The 21286-nt window shown below is 38.4% G+C and overlaps 1 protein-coding gene across 1 annotated transcript; it reads left to right on the plus strand.

Annotated features, from left to right (window-relative positions):
• Positions 1 to 728: 728 nt before the first annotated feature.
• LOC140874543 (uncharacterized) lies at positions 729 to 2061 on the plus strand. The gene is made up of 3 exons (XM_073277842.1): positions 729 to 913; positions 1049 to 1526; positions 1846 to 2061. Exons 1-3 carry the CDS (start codon positions 729 to 731, stop codon positions 2059 to 2061), a joined length of 879 nt encoding a protein of 292 aa, XP_073133943.1.
• The last annotated feature ends 19225 nt before the right edge of the window (positions 2062 to 21286 follow it).

A 21286-nucleotide genomic window follows, 5' to 3' on the forward strand; every position in this document is an offset into this window, starting at 1 on the left:
AAGGAAGATAGTTTAAGTTGTGCATAGACTACCGAGAATTGAATGGAGTGACAGTAAAGAACAAGTACTCACTTCCCAGAATTGAGGATCTCTTTTATCAGTTGCAAGGAGCCTCTGTATTTTCGAAGATCGATCTCTGTTCCGGTTATCACCAGTTGAAGGTAAAGGAGTCAGATGTGTTCAAGACAGCGTTTAGGAATCTTTATGCCCACTACGAGTTCCTTGTGATGCCGTTCGGGTTGACGAACGCGCCCGCGGTCTTCATGGATCTTATGAACCGCGTGTTTCAGCCGTACTTGGACCAATTTTTTATTGTCTTCATTGACGATATCCTCATTTACTCAAAGGATAGAGAAGAACATTCGTAGCATTTGAGGACGGTTCTATAGGTACTCCGAGAGTGGAAGTTGTATGCTAAGTTCGACAAATGTGAGTTTTGGCTATAGAGAGTAGCATTCTTGGGTCATATCATTTCCGAGAGCGGTGTTGAGGTAGACCCCTCCAAATTTCAAGCAGTTAGAGAGTGGTCTGTACCTAGAAACGCATCGGAGATTCGCAGTTTTCTCGGATTGGCAGGTTACTATAGGAAGTTTATCAAGGGCTTTTCATCCATTGCGGTGCCCTTGACCGCATTGACCAATAAGAATGCTAAGTTTATTTGGAGCCCGAAGTGCCAAGAGAGCTTTAATGTGTTGAAGGAAGCACTTACGTCGGCACCCGTGTTAGACATGCCATCAGGGCAAGGTGATTTTGTTGTTTACACTGATGCTTCCAAGTTGGGACTGGTAGCATTTCCTATGCCGCGAGATAGAGTTATTGCTTATGCTTCTAGGCAGTTGAAGGAGCACGAGAAGAATTATCCTACTCATGATTTTGAGTTGGCAACTATGGTTTTTGCACTCAAGATTTGGAGGCACTATCTCTACGGAGAAAAGTGTAAGATATTCATAGACCATAAAAGCCTCAAATACGTCTTCACCCAGAAGGAGTTGAATATGAGGCAAAGGAGATGGTTAGAGTTGCTGAAGGACTATGATTGTGATATTAGTTACCATCCGGGTAAGGCTACTGTCATCGCAGTTGCATTGAGCAGAAAGACAGCAGTGATTGCCTCGTTGATGGTGTTTAGACCGTTGAAGGATGAGATTCAGAGATTCGGACTAGAGTTCTATGTCGAGGGTAGAGCTCCTAGATTATCAGCCTTGACAGTGCAGACTACGTTGTTTGACTGTATCAGAGTTTCTCAAGCAGATGATGAGCAGTTGAGTAAGTGGAGACAGAGAGCCGGGGAGAGAGATAGTGATTTGTATTCAGTAGTAGACGGAATCGTGAGGTTCAGAGGTCAAATTTGGGTGCCCGCAGGTGATTCTCTGCGAGTTACTATCATGTCAGAGGCACACGCATCATTGTACTCTATCCACCCAGGAAGTACAAATATGCATCGAGACCTTCAGCAGTTGTACTGGTGGCCGGGTATGAAGCGTGATATCGGCCGATTTGTGTCAGAGTGTCTGACATGTCAGCAGGTCAAATAAGAACATCATAGACATGCAGGATTGCTTAAGCCACTCCCTATTCCCGAGTGGAAATTAGAGAATATTACCATGGATTTCGTTGTTGGCTTGCCGAGGACAGTGAGAGGTTCGAATGCTATTTGGGTTATTGTCGACCGTCTCACTAAGTCGGCGCATTTCTTGCCAGTGAAGACGACCTTCACTATGACTCAGTACGCGGAGTTGTATGTCTGGGAGATAGTCAGACTTCATGGTATCCCTGTTTCCATAGTGTCTGATAGAGATCCGAGATTTACTTTGTTTTTTTTGGAAAAGCCTTCATGCATCCTAGGGTAAGAAGATTTTTTTTAGTACCGCCTTTCACCCGCAGACGGATGGACAGTCCGAGAGGGTGATCCAGATTCTGGAGGATCTTTTGAGAGCTTGTGTTATTGACTTTCATGATAGTTGGGAGTCGAGGTTACCATTGGTGGAATTCTCATATAACAACAGCTATCAGGCCACCATTGTTATGGAACCTTACGAGGCACTCTATGGGAGATGGTAGCGCTTAATCGTGTCACGCCCAAATTACCCAAGTCAATCAGATAATCACTAAAAATGTAGTAGTGTGAGTAGGGATCGTTTCCACGAGGAAAGGTAAATTTAATTGTGTTCTTAAAATACTGGAAATAAATAAAAGGGGTTTTTGAGATTTGGATTAACAACTGAAAATTTTAAGCAATTAAAATTAATAAGATTACTAGCATGCAAGATTGAAAATTAAAATAAAGAAATCAATAAGAGATGAGACTTGGTATCGGTCGACTACGCCCTTGATATTCATTATTCATTCATCAATTCCCTTAAAATAATTAATCATATCAAGTATTCATCATTGGAAACCAAATTCCTGTTTCACCTTAAGTTTAGCTAATCAGAAAACAGCATTCTAGATTAACCCTTACCAATAAATTAATCTGGATTCCAGCAATCTAGATTTAAATTTACGATAGCATTCAAACTAGTAAAACTGACGAACCTATACAACACAAACACCAGCTGTTGTATTTAGCCTAGTCATTACTTAACCCTACGATTCAATAAATTCAACAGCAGAAAATATCAAACGTAGTTGCTTCGCAAATTAGTTAATTCAAACAATTACGGATTTGAACTCTAATTTAGCTATATTTTGCAAAACAAAATCCTAAGATGGCCAATCCTAAAATCTTGCATTCAAGCATGAAATAAACCAGATCAAATATTGATACGTAACAAGAATTAAACACTGCAATTCGAATCTCATTAATAAATTATATCAAGGTTTCGTCTCCCTCAACCAAGAAAAAAGGTTTAGCTACAACGATTCAACACCAAATTCATAAAAATTCAAAGAAGAGAAGAAAACTAGAGAGAAAATTGAAAGAATAAAACCTAGCCGCCTTTGAGGGTCTCCAAAATCTGATAATAATCCCTCTAAAACGGAATTAAAAGCCTAATAAAGTCTAGAGTCCAAAATAAAAGAGTTTCCAAAATTACAAAATCTTTCCCGAAAAGCCTAGTGCGCTCGAGCGCAGGAGTACGGCCGCTCGATCGCTCAATAATATGCAATTCTCTGTTTTTCAAATTCTTGGCCGCTCGATCGCTCTAATTCATCCGCTCGAGCGCCCAATAATCTTTGATTTTTTGCCTTCCTTTTCTTCAACTTCGACACCTCCTACACATTAAACCCGGAAATATGTTATGAAGCTAAATGCATGCAAATTACAAAACTAAGATAAAACAAGAACAAAAGAAAATAAATGCATGCAAATTACTAACAAAATAACATCAAAATATGCAAACAAAACACGACTATCAAATTCCCCCACACTTTACCCTTGCTCGCCCTCGAGCAAGTCATGCAAAACAAAATGAAACAAAACAAATACATAAGTAAAGATGAGTATGCACAATATAGCCTCAGAGAAAACCACTTCATCAAAAACAAGCTCATAGCGACTCTCAATCATCAATGATACACCTTCAGTCGAATGCGAACGTGTGTGTGTGTCATGTTACCCGAGTTACATGCAACTTCAAAAGACAAAGTTTCAAGACTGTTCGCCGACCTGTAACAATTCAGTGCAAGCCTCACCATCAAGAACTCTCCTCCCAACAATCCTTCAACACAACACAACTTCCTTGAGAATAATTACGCACCGTCTGATTTTGCACCCGACATTTTAAAAGTCCCAATAATTACCCGCATACTTATCTATAACTAGATAGGATTCGAATTTCAATTCCCTCGTCTATAGCCCGGATGGAACTACAATCCCATGGAATCCGCAAACTTAGCTATGAAATAATGAATAGAATTTCATTCACATTTCACGCCCGGATGGAATTGTTATATATATATTTTTTCAAAAGAATAACCCCATGTAATCCGCATACTTAGCCACAAACAAGATGAATAGGATTTCAAACATCTTGCTCGCAACCCGGATGAAGTTAATTGGTTCCAAAAATTGTTTTTCTTCTTAAAAACCAAAAGTTTTAGGTGCGCCCAAGAAAGTATATGTCATATCAAAAAAAATCATCAAGATTCAAGAACTATCATGTTCCACAAACACCTATTGTCGTGCAATGGTCCAACATACATTCACAAAATCTAATACATCGCTACACTTCACTGGTTCAACATGTGTCCTTAAGAATATTCAACAAACAACTTACGGTTTCTCATATCCAATCAATAGTCAAAATTTTTCAAAAATCATCATTTTCCAACTATCTCATCATAGGCTGACAACTCATCCTCAACTTATGTATTTTGACAACACAAACGATAATAACAACAATACGATGCAAAACAACACAAGGAAAAAAAAACAATACAAACAAAGGAAACAAAATGCAAAATGCATGCAATGCAACCCCCCCACACTTAACCGAAAAATTGTCCCTAATGCATTCCAACACAAAACACAAAAAAAAAAAAAAAAAACTAAAACAGTATGCTATGCGAAAAATAAAAAACGAGACTCCCCTGGTTCAAAGGTTGGCGTTGTCTTCCTCTTCATGCTCTGGAGGAAGGACAAGATCTTCACCTGGAAATTCGTACAATGGTGGAAATGGAGCAGCTGGGGGGAGCGTGGTGGGATCGATTCCTAGTCGCTTTGAAATGCCTCGGAAAATAAAGTCCAAGGCCTGAAAATTCGTGGCCAACGCTGCATTAAACATGTTTTGGTGCTGGGCAAAATCGGCAAACTCCCGAACAGTAATAGTTGTAGTTCGGCGGGGGAGCAGCAGAGGGCATACTGGATCGGGGGCTGGCACAAATCGATCGTCCACCATGAACTGGCGCATCGGATAAGTACGTTTGGCATCAACAGTGGCATGATCAATTGGGCGCATGGGTTGCAACCATTCCTCGTCGGGTCGATGTGGTACACCGGCGCGCAAGCACAGTTGCGTGATAATCATCAGAAAGAAAAGAGCCGATGTCCTGGTAGTAATGGAATGCCTCAGCTGTGCGTGAATTACTCGCCCCGCATTCACCGGTAGATTGAGATCAAGAGCGTAAATTAGCACGGCTCTCTCAATATGGACTTCGCTCGTGTAAGAAATAGGCATCAGACGGTGAGCTACAAAAATGCACCTGTTTTTTCCGAATTCTTTGCCCCTGATTTTTTTTAGGGCGCGCTCGATCGCCCGTACTCGCGCTATCGAGCGCTCGTCCCTGGGCGTGTTATTTTACTCTCTTTTCTGTCTTTTCTCCTCACTTCTCTTCACCCCTTCTTCTTGGCTAACATAGAACCCTAAACCCCCAAATTTCGAATTGTGCAATTTTCACCAATTGTTCCTCATATCTTACAGGTATCATTTCCGAATTTGGATTCTTCATCACTTTTCTCATCTCAACTCCTCCATCACCTGATTTTGCTCAGAAACACCGGAATTCTAAGTGCACGCCAACTATTCGATAAATTACCTCGGTCAAGTTTCTTGCTATTCTTACACCATTATGGGCCCAAAATGCACTCACAAGCTTGGCGAATCTTCTCGCCAACGAACAAGAGATGACCCCAATTCACTCAACCTTTCTGGATGTTTCGTAAGCCAAGCCGCTCGAGAGAGATACGATCATGCGAAAACCCGTCGTTCACCTATTACTGAGAGGGGTTTTGCTCTAATGGGGTACGAAAGCGATGTGGCTAACCAGGTCATGAACCGAGGGTGGGGGCCATTTTCTCGACAACCATCTCCGGCTATTGTCCCTATTGTGAGGGAATTCTATGCCAATGCTGTGGAGCGCACGGATAGTAAGGCCTTCGTTCGAGGCATTTTAGTTTCATATGCACCCCAAGATCTGAATAGCATTTTGGAGACGCCCGACGTCGATGATAGTTTGTACCAGAGCCTAACCTCCGGCCCGGATTTGCACGAGATGATTCAACAAATATGCATGGCCACTTGGTACATTTTTGCAGAAAGGAGCCAAGGGATTTTTGATTTATGCGGTCGATGTTTTGAAGTCTAGCCCTGAGTTGATTGATATCCAGTGGTTAGAGAGTTTCCTGATGTGTTCTCGGATGAGATTCCGGGATTACTGCCTATTCGTGAGATTGAATTTAGCATCGAATTGACGTCAGGTACTCAGCCGATTTCTAAAGCTTCGTATAGAATGGCTCCGATCGAATTGAAAGAACTGAAGGAGCAACTTGAAGAATTGATTGCCAAGGGATACATTCGACCTAGTGTATCGCCTTGGGGTGCTCCTATTCTGTTTGTTAGAAAGAAAGAAGGCTCTATGCGTCTCTGCATTGACTATCACCAACTGAACCAGGCGACAGTTAAGAACAGGTATCTGTTACCTCGTATAGATGATCTTTTTGATCAACTGCAGGGTTCGTGTATTTATTCGAAGATAGATTTGAGATCTGGGTATCATCAACTGAGATTTCGTGAGGAGGATGTTCCTAAGACTGCATTTCGAACGAGGTATGGCCACTTTGAATTTATTGTCATGCCGTTCGGTTTGACTAACGCCCCAGCAGTCTTTATGAGGTTGATGAACCGAATATTCCAGCGCTTTCTAGATGAGTTTGTTTTTATTTTTATTGACGATATCCTGATCTATTCGAAGAGCTGTGCTGATCATGCAGAGCATCTGAGGATTGTTTTGCAGATTTTGAGAACTGAACAGTTGTTTGTCAAACTATCGAAGTGCGAGTTTTATTTAGAACGAGTCATTTTTCTTGGTCACATTATCTCGGGAGATAGTATTTCTGTCGATCCCAGCAAGATCGAGGCAGTTATGAACTGGCGTAGGCCGACTTCTGTGCCTGAGATTCGAAGTTTTATGGGTTTAGCGGGTTACTATCGCAGATTTATCCAGGGTTTCTCTTCAATTGCGAAGCCAATTTCCCATCTGACTCAAAAGAATGCGCCTTTTGTTTGGACTGAAGAGTGTGAGACCAGTTTCATTGAGTTGAAAAAAAGATTGACTAGTGCTCCAATACTTTCTATTCCATTAGGTTCTGGAGGTTTTACGGTGTATTGCGATGCTTCTCATTCTGGTCTTGGATGTATTCTTATGCAGATGAAGCATGTGATAGCATATGCGTCGAGGCAGTTGAAACTGCACGAGACTCGCTATCCAGTTCATGATCTTGAACTCGCTGCTATTGTTTTTGCCTTGAAGATCTGGCGTCATTATCTGTACAGTGAGTCTTTTGAGATCTTTTCTGATCTTAAGAGTCTTAAGTACTTATTTTCACAGTATGAGTTGAATATGAGACAGAGAAGATGGCTAGATTTATTGAAGGACTTTGACTGTGAGATTAAGTATTACCCGGGGAAATCGAATGCAGCTGCCGATGCTTTGAGTTGCAAGCTTTGTTCCTTATCTCTTTCGACCATCGGTGTGTCTCGTTTGATTGACGACTGTTGCAATTCTGGATTGGAGTTTGAATCAGATAGGAGTCCTATCAGAGTTTGTGCTATCCAGGCCGAGCCAGAGTTGTTTGTGTCGATTAAAGAAGCACAGAAATCCGATGAGAGTATTCAGAATTCGATAGAGAAAGTGAGATCTGGACACCAGTCTGAGTTTCAGGTTAGGGATGATGTTTTATTTGTGAATAACCGTATTGTTGTGCCTGATATTTCTGAGTTGAGACAGCGTATTCTGCGAGAGGCACATTGCAGGCGGTTCAATGTTCATCCAGGAGGCCGGAAGATGTTTAACGACCTGAAGAGTTAGTTTTAGTGGAAGAAGATGAAGAGTGATGTTGCGAGGTTTGTATCCCGTTGTTTGAACTGTCAGCATGTGAAAGCCGAGAGAAAGAGGCCGGGAGGTCTTCTGCATAGTTTATCTATTCCGGAATGGAAGTGGGATCATATCTCGATGGATTTTGTCACGAAGCTACCCCGATCTATTCGAGGATGTGATGCTATTTGGGTAGTGATTGATAGGTTGACGAAGTCTGCTTGTTTTATTCCCTATCGAATGACATATCGTCATGATCAGATGGCCGACTTGTATGTTAGAGAGATTGTCAGATTGCACGGTGTGCCGAGATCGATTGTTTCTGACCGAGATCCTCGATTTACTTCTCACTTCTGGCACAGCCTGCAAGAGGCTCTTGGTACTAGGTTGCACTTGAGTACAAAATACCATCCTCAGACCAACGGTCAATCAGAACGGACGATTCAGACTCTGGAGGATATGTTACGAGCAGTGTTGCTTGAGTTTGGCACTACTTGGAAAGATTCATTGCCTCTCGTTGAGTTTTCGTACAATAACAGCTTTCAGACGAGTATAGGGATGGCACCATTCGAAGCGTTGTACGGAAGAAAGTGCAGATCTCCTCTGTACTGGGATGAGATGTCTGAGTCCCCAGAATTGGGACCAGATATGATTAGTGATAAGGCTGAGTAGGTGAAGATTATTCGATTGAGAATGAAGACTGCTCAAGACCGACAAGTGAAGTATGAGAATATCCATCGCAGACCTCTATCTTTTGATCAGGGAGACCGTGTATTCTTGAAGATTTCTCCGTTTAGAGGTACTGTTAGATTTGGGAAGAGAGGGAAGTTGTCACCGAGATTCATCGGTCATTATGAGATTTTACAGAAGATAGGCGATCTAGCCCACCGATTAGCACTTTCTCCTTCTTTATCTGGAATTCACGACGTATTTCACGTCTCAATGTTGAGGAAATACCATCCCAATCCTTCTCATGTTCTTTAGCCTGACGAAGCCGAACTTGATGAAACTCTGAGCTACTTTGAGAGACCGATTCAGATCCTTGACAGAAAGGAGTAACAGCTCAGAACCAAATCGATACCTTTGGTGAAAGTTCAGTGGAGTCGTCACGGAGTCGAAGAAGCGACTTGGGAGACAGAATCTGACATGAGACAGAGATTTCCTGATTTATTCATCTGATGTGAGTTCTTAATTTTGTTCTTGAATTTTTAATTATCTTCTTATGAGTTGATATCGATGATTTAGAGGACGAAATCTTTTCTTAGAGGGGGAGAATTTTAACGCCCCGTTTTTATCTTAATTGATGTTATTTGAGATAATCAGTGATTTCAGAATTCGAGATCAGACTTTTTATTAAATAGGGACCTTTTTGCAATTTTTGGAAATTTCAGGGAATAAAATGCAAAAATGGTTTTTGTTATAAGTTAGAGACTTTGACTAAGTCTCCACTTCTTCCTTTCATCACCTCCAAACCGTTCACTCCTCCATTGAAGCGACCAAAAGCTTCCCCAAGCTTTTGTGATTTCGATTCTAGCTCAATCCGTCCGATAGAATTGAATTCTGACTTGATATCTACGATCACAACTTCGAGTGCTCCGTTGGATGTAAGTTTATCTTAATTCTGAGAGGTTTGAATTTTTGGATGTTGTTAGAATTAATTTATTTTTGGAGAGGATGATTATTAGATAGCTGTGACAGTATATTTAAGACGGTTCGAAGATCTAACGACGATCAGATTTGATATGAATTTTCTTATTATTTTCGAAAATTTGATTTTTGAGATGTATTGGTATTGTGTTGGATATGATGTTTGAGGTTTGGAATGAGTATATTGAATTGATATTGCAACGCCCCAAAATTATCTTAATGGACTTTATTTGAGATATTTAAGCATGTATTTGACTCATTCTTCACTTCATCCCCTTCCTCCATCTCGCCTCCCACCATGGAAACCGCCCCATTTAATTTCCCAAGCTTTGGGATTTCCATTTTTGTTCGATCCGTCTGATAGAATTGATTTCCGACTAGATATCTACGATCACAACGACGAGTGCTCCGTTTGGAAGTAAGTATATCTTAATTCTAAGAAGTTTGAATTTTTGTACGTTGTTAGAATTGATTTATATCCGGAGAGGATGATTATGAGATAACTGTGATAATATATCTAAGACGGTTCGAAGATCTAACGACGATCGGAATTGATATGAATTTTCTAGTTATTTTCTAAAATTGGAGTTTTAAGATGTGTTGGGATTGGATTGGAAATGATATGAATTGATTGAATTGAGTTTATTTAAATGATATATTACTGTCTGCGTTTCCGGTTTGATCAGTTTTTATCCATTATGCCGTCAATTTGAGTTTTGGATATCGTTTCGATGTTTTGATCGTATCGAGTTTGATTGAGATTTTGATGTCGATATTGATCCTTATGAATTCTTCTGATAGATTGAATTGAAGTCAGCAGAGTGGTGAGATAACAGCTTTGGTCAGTTTGGAAGATTGAAGTCGGTACAGTATCGATTTTCTTTTTATCGATTGAAGAAGTTGATTATGTTTTGAATGAGTTTGATTGGATATTGACTATTATCCATGCTATTTGATTTCAGATTGAAGTACCCTCGAAGCGAATAAGGTAAAATACGGCTTAGATTTGAATGGAACGATTAACTCGAATAGGACTTGATTCGAGTGTTCCGAATAAATCACATACTTGCATGATTTAATGCTTATTTGAAATCATGATTGAATGTTTATTTGAAATCATGATTGAATGTTTATTTGAAATCATGATTGAATGATTATTTGAATTGATGAATGAATCATGATAGAATGCTCAATTGAATTGATGATTGAAATGATATTTGAATGCATGAGATGACAAATGCATTCATATTGAGCCGATTGATTATTCGTTTTGAATTAGACGATCTGGTGATTATAGTTGAGTGGCCTTGTAGGCGAATTACTACATGTGCGGAAATAACTCTCTATAATGCTCTGGAGTCTAGAGGATTAAAATATGCCTCGTCCACCTCGAGAGAGTAGTCGGTGTGATTGTTGGATATTTTAACCTCGGGATCCCAAACCGAAGAAAGAAAGAAATAAGAATTCCATTTGATTATCTGAGTCTGATAATCCAGAAGTTTTACAGACATGCATATCATTTTAATTCAGTACTTGAATGAATTACTTGAATTATATCTGAAGTTGATATACGAGGTGAATTGATGCATATCATGTTTGATATGTTTATTTGTTATAGCATGTTGTCTCTTTTACTGGGAATTGTATTCTCACAAGATTATCCGGCTGTTGTCTTATTTTTTTATGTGTGCATGGAAACAGGTGGGGCAGGACCGAGTCAGAGACAACAAGGATAGATTGAGATCGAAGATTAGAAGTGAGACTTCGAATTAGAATTGGAAATGCATGTCAATCTAGTTTATGTTTTAAAATCATGTTAGAATTCGAATGTGTTGTATTTGATTTTGAAGTATTGAATAATAGAATCGATTATGAATGATGAATATTGAAGTTTGTATGTTGATTTCATGTTGTTGAATTCAGAATTGAGCATGTTAGATTGATATTTGATTGAGTTAAATTGTTGATTTTGAGATTGGAAGCATGTTCAGTTTTCTGGAAAAAAAATTCTGTTGCCCAGGGTTGAAAGAGTGGGTGCCCGGTGAGCCAACTTGTGGCTAAGGGCTTTTATGACTCTATGTATAAACAATCTTTTGTTTAATATAATTTTCACTTTTATAATGGCATTTACTTTATCTTTTATCATATTATTATGTTGTGACATACTATAAGATTTTTAGATGAAGACCTTGAATATACTATAGTGTATGTAAGATGTGGTAGCACATGGGGATGGCTATCATGAAACACATCTTATAGTCACTGTATATTCTAAACAGTTCTTAGTCGATTGAGCCGTCCGTAAATAAGGATAAGGATCACTCGAGATTGAGACTAGCATTTGCGATGCCGAGTACCACGTTTCATTGGTATGGAACATAGAGATGTTCAAAGCATGCAAATGGATATTCATACGATGAATGATCGAACTACCCTATCCGGACTTTCCAAGTGGTTATCACTTATCGAGTGGATAAAGTCCGCGGTTTTGGTTGTATACCATTAGTCCTTACTACTTGAAACATCATTGAGACTCTATATGCTAGTACTGTACTTTGACTCGTTTACCGACTCTATTGGGGTCATCAGGTGTCGGGATTGGGTACAGTTACGACACATATAGGAGTCGATGCTTTGTTGTCAAGGATTCACCACATACTTGCTAGTGTGGATATCCTATGCAATCTGAGGAGATATTAGTGTGACGAATCTCTGGCCAGAGTACATGATGTGTTTTAAGAAATGGTTTCTTAGTAGCACATGCGATGCCACTATTTGATCTTCAAGATGCATTGCATAGTTATCGAATCTCGAACGACTCTCGATTTACCAATAGTTGTTGATTCGATCGGGATATATGGATGAAGGGACCGTACTGTACGCTAACCAAAATCTATTGGTTCTTGCAGGCACTATCAGTGATACCTAGGGAATCATGGGGCAATGTTGCTAGGCGCTCTTACCATGATTCGATGGGAAAGTCGGAAATTGTTGTTCCGAGTCACAAGAAGTTGTGAGCCCACGGCTAGCTGTATCCCTGAACCATTGAGGGTCACACAAGTAATGGATTTTTAATCCCCGTTGAGATAATTAAATTTAAAGAGTTAAATTTAGTGAATAAAGAAGTGGGACTTCTTATATCAGAGTAGAAGAGTAAGATTTCCTAAAATGACATAGGGATGGGCATTTTTGGAAATCACTGAATTCGGATTCAGAAAATTTATCTTGACTTTAAAAGATGCAGAAATGGTTTCTGTGCACATTGGTGAAATTGGTTTATCAATCTGAGTCACGATGAATTTTATATTAATTTCTGAACATGCGGGCTTTGCTTGTCAGGCTTGAACTTATGACTAATGGGCCCTAAGCTGTTAGCAGCCCACATTATAAATAAGTTATTGCAGTACAAAAATTGAATACAACAAGGCATAATTTTCGAAAACACTAGGTTTTTCTCTCTAGTGGCCGCCGCCCCCTCTCCTCTCTATGTCGAAAATTCCAGCCTGTGAATTTTGAATTTACAGTCTGGTTTAACGGATCAAATTCGTTAATTCTCTTCATAGAAACTTCTGATAGATTTTCTAGTGCAATCTATCAGAGGGATTAAACTTCTGTTTGTGGACCTGATTGAAGAATTGTTCGTCCATCAGTTCCTGGGATATACAACAAGAGCAGAGTTATCTGTTGGTGTCCATAATCTCGTTTCGAGATTCAAGGTAAAAATTTAATTGTTATTTAATTTTTACACGCACACTTTAATCGTAAATTTTTGATACCCATGATATGGAATCGTTCCATATAAAATTTTAAAACTTCCGCTGCACCGGGATCAATTCTGATTGATCTGAACACGGTTTTCCAACAAGGGTGCGCTCGATCATATGAAATGCTGGGATCGAGCGCAACCCCTGAAAATATTGAGGCAGTAGACTCAGCATTTTGGTGCGCTCGATCCTGTCTTTTTGTAGGATCGAGTGCGGCTCTTATTATTTTCTCGGCAGAGAGTTTCAAAATATGGTGCGCTCGATCCTGGACTTTTATAGGATCGAGCGCAGTACTGTTCATCAGAAAAATAAATTTTTTTTTATTTATTTAATGTCTTATCTTTTGGCCTTTGATTGATTTCGATAGGACTAACTCTTGATTAGATGATTAGAATCGGGGTCTCATATTAAGTGGTATCAGAGAAATAAGTTTTTGGATTTTATTTCTAGAAGTGAGCGGGGTAGATCGAGTCCGCTTGAATTTAATTTCTCGCATGTGATTGATTAATTCTATGATTGAAGAATATGCGAGCATGCTTTATGATTGAGAATTATTTGAATTACTTGGATATGTGATTTAAAGTTTAAAGCATGAATTAATTGAGATACGAACTATTTCGGGTTACTGGTTACATTGGATACTCGTGAGATTGAATGAGTATGTCGAGCTCAGGTTGTTGGACACCGGATAGATGTATTTGATATGTTGTGTCCTAATCCTCTTGAATAAGATTTTCTACTCGGCAAGTTTTGAATAGGATTCAACTAGTAGCGAACCCGATTGTACAAAATTGTTCTGTGACTGAACTGATAGATGTCACTCCGAACTGATGGGAGCATTACTGATGAGATTTCAGTCTTTTAACCCTTCAACTCTGAGGAGTTCTGAGAATGAGTTTGGGTGTGAAAGGTGATTATAAGAGATCGATCAGTTGTTTGATTCAGTTAGTTGGTTACCAACTGCAAGACATTGCAAAAAGTTGGAGGTTATCGAAGAAGAAAGCCTTAGGGAACAAGGTTTGGTCGTGTTGTGGAGTTGCTTAATCCGAGTTTATGCAACAGACTTTAGTACTTGCTTTTACCAAGGATTCACAGACTCTAACTTCTCCTGACGATGACGAAGCAGGTAACTGTTTGATTTTAGTCTTTCGAATCTTTTAGTGTTAGATATTGATGCAACTTTTCTTCTTGTGGAGAAGTGAGATTGATGCTTCCTCTACTTTTGAGTATCTGAATTAGTTGCGATGAGTTTAGTTCGAAATTGTGAATTTTGTTTCAATGGGAGTTGATTGTACTGAACAGTACTATATTCGGTTATCAATTTTTGATTATATTATCGATGTAGTATATTAACCGAGTACAGGGCAACCGAGGTTGATTTCAGATTGTTGCCAGATTTGGATCCGAGATGATAGACGAATGGATTTTTCCTCCGGTAAGAATTCCTGAATTAAGAATTCCTTCTTGTAGTTTGTCGATTACCGTTTGTTACAGAAAGGTGCGGAGGAATGTTTGAGGTATGCAGATGATGTCTTCAATTAGCCGTGTTGATTGATTCAACAGAGTTGTTGAGTTTGCTGATGTTGTTCTAGTTGAGATTCTAGATTTGCCTTCGAGTGAGAGGATGAGTTCAGTATTAATTTTGGATCAGACATCATCGACTGATAATCTGAAGGGAAGAGGTTTCAGAGATCGAATTCGGAATGAGGTACGACCGATTTGAATTTTTATCGTACAGATTGAATTGGAATTGCATCTGCAATGTTTATGAGTCCTTTGAACCGAATCTTTCAGAGATTTTAGATGAGTTCTTGAGTATTCTTATCGATGAATCTCTTATCCTTCGAAGGGCCATATTGATCTTTCAGATTCTTTAAGAATTGTTCGCAGATTTGCATGCCGATCAATTATGCTATTATTCTGACGTCTGAATCTTGTTGAGACCGAGTAGTCTTTTCCTCGATCTTTTCTCTAAGAAGATGGAATTTTATTGAACACCTCAAGACTTGAGCTGTTGTGAATTGATCTGGACCGACGTCCTTATCTGAATTTGAAGATTTTTGGATTTAGCGAATTCTATCTCGAATCCTTTGAAGAATTCTTATTGTTGAGAAGACGGTTACTCAGCAGATTATGTTCTTCTGTTTAGTTTGTATCTTTGAGACCATTTTTTATTGAATTGAAGGAGAGATTGATCAGCACCTCAGTATTATTGGCTTCTTCGGTATTGATGACCTTTCGGTGCTTTACACTCCTTCTTATTGAGAGTTGAGACTTATTCTTGTTCAGAAGAACTCCTTGTTATCTTGAGCATCAAAGAAGTTGAAGACGCTCGAGATGCAATGTTAGTTTCCGATTTGAGTCTCACAGAGATCTTCTTGGTTGGAAGATCTAGCATATTTTTCTTGCTTGGAAGATTTCAGTAATCTGTTCTGATCTTGGAAGATAGAAGTTTTGATTGTCGCAGTCCGAACTGATTATGAGTTGGGAAAGAGATTTATAGAGGACGATTAATCTGACTGCGAATTCTATTGTTATACAGAGAACTGATTGTAACAGCTAAGATTTTAAGCTGAATGATCTGATTCTTATTTATCTACTTCAGTTGTCCTCTTTGATAGGTGATTGCAGCACTTCTGATACAGTCTGGAACAGATGGAACGTTTATCATGACTCCTTCATTCGACTTCGAACCAGATTTGATTGAGAAGATTGAGAACGCTTTGGAATCTGATTCGACCTTTCAGAATCCGATGAAGATAGATGTGATCTAAGTATAATCTGAGTTTCAGGTTTTTATTGATGCCTTATTAGCGAATAACTTTTGTTGTGCCAGATGTTTTGGTTTGAGACAGAGTATCAGGAGATTGGCACTTTGTAGTCCATTCAGTGTTCTTCCAAATGATCGGAAGATGTTTGATGAATTGAGGAATCAGATCGAATAGAGGACGAGGAAGCATGAGGTTCGAAGTATGGCTTCTGATGTTTTAAACTGTCAGCAGTCAGAGAGAGAACGATCTGATTTTCTATTGTACAGTCTATTCTGATTCATCTAAATATCATTGAACGAGGGACGGAATCCTCCGTTAAGAATTCTCGATTCTAAGAATTCTTGATTTTTTCTTGAATGACTGTTGTTACAAAATAGTATGAACAAACTCTCGAAGCTTTACAGTTGATGTATTGGATTGTAACCTGAACTGGTTGATGTGCCAGTGGTTATTGAACGACTGAAGTTGGCCGTTTTGAACTTTTGACAGGCCGTTTGATTTGACGAATACTCCTGTATTGTTGAATAATTTTCTGTTGACCAAATCTCTCAGAAGTATTAGTTGAAATTAGGAATTCTTATTGATGAATTTCTTGTTTTCTGGTTATGAGAATTGTATTGATCGTACAGAGCTTTCGACAATCATTTCAGAATTGTACGTCGATCAGTTGTATACTAATCTCGATGTTTGAATTTCTGATCGGACCTAATAAATTTCTTCGATCGTATTATCTGATGATGGAATTTCTGATTATCCGCTCTTTTGTATTTTGAGTTTCAGTACTGACGATCTTGCAGTACATGGTTTTCTTCTTATTGAGATTTCTGATTTGAATCTTTTTAACTGAAGGAGTGAATGCAGCAACTGATGTTTCGAACCGAAGAATTTATCCTTATTTTATCGGCAGTCTGATTTTGATTGATTGATTGATGGAATCCGTTACAGTTTTCTGTACAGAATGATTTTGTTGAAGAAGAGAGAATTGATATCTTGTCATAGGATGGCAGATGTCATGAATTTCCTAAGTCTGTCAGTCTAGGCAGAGATCCTTGATGTAATTGTTCTTTCGGCAAAGACTTCGAAGTGAATTTTGTTTTTGACTTCAACTATTTTTGATTTGATACCCTCAGAACGACGTACAACCAGATCAGATGAGTCGAACTTTAGAGGAATTGCCATGAGTGGTAGTGCTCGACTTAACACTAGTTGGCAGAATTCTTGATTCTTGTGGAGAATTTGTACAATGGCAGCGATCAGATGATTTATGAAAGAACCTTTCAAGAAGTTGTACAAGGAGAGATGAAGATCTCCTTCCTTTTGATATGAACTTTCTGTGTCACAAGAGTTAGAACGAAAGAAGATTCGAATTGTGACTGAAATTAGAAGGATTTTCTGACGAGGATGAGTTGACTTTTGATAGACGGACGGAGTGTTGATGAATTAATCGACTAGAGCTTCTAACATTCTCTTTTTGTTGAGATGCCGAACTGATTGAGACAAACGATTCAGAGTTAGATTGGAAGCAGATTCTGGAATTAGTTCCAAGATGTAAATTCTTATTGCAGTCCTTGATTCAAGCCTCGACCTTGTGATAGAATCATGTTTGATTTCGAGGACGAAATCGATTCTTAGAGGGGAGAATTGTAACGCCCCAAAATTATCTTAATGGACTTTATTTGAGATAATCAGAGATTTTAGAAGTCGAGGGCCGATTCGATTATGATCAGGGACTACAATGCAATTTTAGGAATTTTTAGGGACTAAAACGCAATTAATGGATTTATTAGATATTTAAGCACGTATTTGACTCATTCTTCACTTCATCCCCTTCCTCCATCTCGCCTCCCACCATGGAAACCGCCCCATTTCATTTCCCAAGCTTTGGGATTTCCATTTTTGATCGATCCGTTCGATAGAATTGATTTCTGACTGGATATCTACGATCACAGCGACGAGTGCTCCGTTTGGAAGTAAGTATATCTTAATTATGAGAATTTTGAATTTTTGGACGTTGTTAGAATTGATTTATATTTGGAGATGATGATTATGAGATAGCTGTGATAGTATATCTAAGACGGTTCGAAGATCTAACGACGATCGGAATTGATATGAATTTTCTAGTTATTTTCAAAAATTGAAGTTTTAAGATGTGTTGGGATTGGATTGGAAATGATATGAATTGATTGAATTGAGTTTATTGAAATGATATATTACTGTCTGTGTTTCCGATTTGATCAGTTTTTAGTCGTTATGCCGTCAGTTTGAGTTTTGGATATCGTTTCGATGTTTTGATCGTATCGAGTTTGATTGAGCTTTTGATTTCGATATTGATCCTTATGAATTATTCTGATAGATTGAATTGAAGTCAGTAGAGTTGTGAGATAATAGCTTTGGTCAGTTTGGAAGATTGAAGTCGGTACAATATCGATTTTCTTTTTATTGATTGAAGAAGTTGATTGATTTTTGAATGAGTTTGATTGGATATTGACTATTATCCTTGCTATTTGATTTCAGATTGAAGTACCTTCGAAGCGAATAAGGTAAAAGACGACTTAGATTTGAATGGAACGATTAACTCGAATAGGACTTGATTCGAGTGTTCCGAATAAATCACATACTTGCATGATTGAATGCTTATTTGAAATCATGATTGAATGTTTATTTGAAATCATGAATGAATGTTTATTTGAAATCATGATTGAATGATTATTTTAATTGATGAATGAAATCATGATAGAATGCTCAATTGAATTGATGATTGAAATGATATTTGAATTCATGAGATGACATATGAATTCATATTGAGCCGATTGATTATTCGTTTTGAATTAGACGATCTGGTGATTATAGTTGAGTGGCCTTGTAGGCGAATTACTACATGTGCGGAAATAACTCTCTATAATGCTCCGGAGTCTAGAGGATTAAAATATGTCTCGTCCACCTCGAGCGGGTAGTCGGTGTGATTGTTGGATATTTTAAACTCGAGATCCCAAACCGAAGAAAAAAAGAAAGAAGAATTCCATTTGATTATCTTAGTCTGATAATCCAGAAGTTTTACAGACATGCATATCATTTTAATTCAGTACTTGAATGAATAACTTGAATTATATCTTAAGTTGATATACGAGGTGAATTGATGCATATCATGTTTGATATGTTTATTTGATATAGCATGTTGTCTCTTTTACTGGGAATTGTATTCTCACCGGATTATCCGGTTGTTGTATTATTTTTGTATGTGTGCATGGAAACAGGTGGGGCAGGACCGAGTCAGAGACAACAAGGATAGATTTAGATCGAAGATTAGAAGTGAGACTTCGAATTAGAATTGGAAATGGATGTCAATCTAGTTTATGTTTTGAAATCATGTTAGAATTCGAATGTGTTGTATTTGATTTTGAAGTATTGAATATTAGAATTGATTATGAATGATGAATATTGAAGTTTGTATGTTGATTGCATGTTGTTGAATTCAGAATTGAGCATGTTAGATTGATATTAGATTTAGTTGAATTGTTGATTTTGAGATTGGAAGCATGTTCAGTTTTCTGGAAAAAAAATTCTGTTGCCCAGGGTGCGCTCGAGCCTATGAAATGCTGGGATCGAGCGCAGCCCCTAAAAATATTGAGGCAGTAGACTCAGCATTTTGGTGCGCTTGATCCTGGCTTTTTGTAGGATCGAGCGCGGCTCATATTATTTTCTCGGCAGAGAGTTTCAAAATATGGTGCGCTCGATCCTAGACTTTTATAGGATCGAGCGCAGCACTGTTCATCAAAAAAATAATTTTTTTTATTTATTTAATGCCTTATATTTTGGCGTTTGATTGATTTCGATAGGACTAACTCTTGATTAGATGATTAGAATCGGGGTCTCACAGATATCCTGCTGTCTGTGCTTCCGGTTTGATCAGTTACAGCCGTTATTCTGTCAGTTTGAGTTTTGGATATCATTTCGATGTTTGATCGTATCGAGTTTGATTGAGTTTTGATGTTGATATTGATCTGAGACTTCTTCTAATAGATTGATTGGGAGTCCTTGGAGTTGCTAGAGTTGCAGCTTTTGTTAGTTTGGAAGAGTTGAGCCGGTATAGTATCGATGTCTTTCTTTATCGATTGATGAACTTGAGTTGATATTGAATTGAGAATTGTTGTTTTTCAGATTGAAGATTGTTAAACGACGATAAGGTATAAGATGACTTTGAAATGGAATAGGACGATTAACTCGAATCCGGATTCATTCGAGTGTCCTAGAAGAAATCACATACTTGCATGTTTATATGCTTATATGAATTTATGATTGAATTTATATTTGAATGCATGAGATTACATATGCATTCATATTGAGACGATTGATTATTCATTTTGAATTAGACGATCTGGAGATTATAGCTGAGTGGCCTTGGTAGGCGATTTACTACAAGTGTCGATTAACTCACTATAATGCCCTAGAGTCTAGAGGATTAAAATATACCTCGTCCACCTCAAAAGGGGAGTTCGGTGTGATCGTTGGATATTTTAACCTCGGGATCCCAAACCGAAAAAAGAAAGAAAGAAGAATTCCATTTGATTATCTGCATTTGATAATCCAGAAGTTTTAAAGTCATGCATATCATTTTAATTTCGCAATTGAATGAATTACTTGAGAAATATGTGGAATTTGATTTTTTTATCATGTTTCGATATATTTATGTGTTATTATATACTAGTCTCTTTTACTGGGAATATTATTCTCACCAGATTATCCGGCTATTGTCTTTTCTTTGTATGTGTGCTTGGCAACAGGTGAGGCAAGATCGAGTCAGAGATCGCATGGCTAGATGGTCGAGTTGATAGAATGAGGCCTTGGTGTTTTAGAAGTCGATTATGTAATCGAACTTGTTATGTTTTGTATTCGGATTGTAATAGCTAGAACCGATGCATGTTCTATCCTTTTGAGCATTGATCAACTCTAGAACTTCATGCCTTATTTGGAGTGATCGTGATTTAATGCATGATTATGTTTTGATGAAAATTTGGGAGTTGTATTGCTTGATTTCGGCTCTGTAATTGCTGAAGTTTTTCTGGTGTAGCAGAGCACGGACCCCGTGCCTCTTTTGTGTAAGGGTCCGTTCCTCCTCGCATTTCAGAATCTTGTTTTTTTTGTGCATGCACGGACCCCGTGCCCTTCATGTGCAAGGTTCGTGTAGGCTGGCAGAAAATTGGCTATTTTTGATGTTTTGCACGGACCACCTTCCGGACTTGACCCGGGGTCCGTGTGTTCTTGGAATTGTAGGCACGGACCCGTGCACGGATGTGTGCACGGGGTCCGTGCAAGTGTTTTTAAAAAATATATATATATTTCATTTACTTTTAA

Source organism: Henckelia pumila, chromosome 1 (assembly GCF_033568475.1).
Source record: "Henckelia pumila isolate YLH828 chromosome 1, ASM3356847v2, whole genome shotgun sequence".
Classification (NCBI taxonomy): domain Eukaryota; kingdom Viridiplantae; phylum Streptophyta; class Magnoliopsida; order Lamiales; family Gesneriaceae; genus Henckelia; species Henckelia pumila.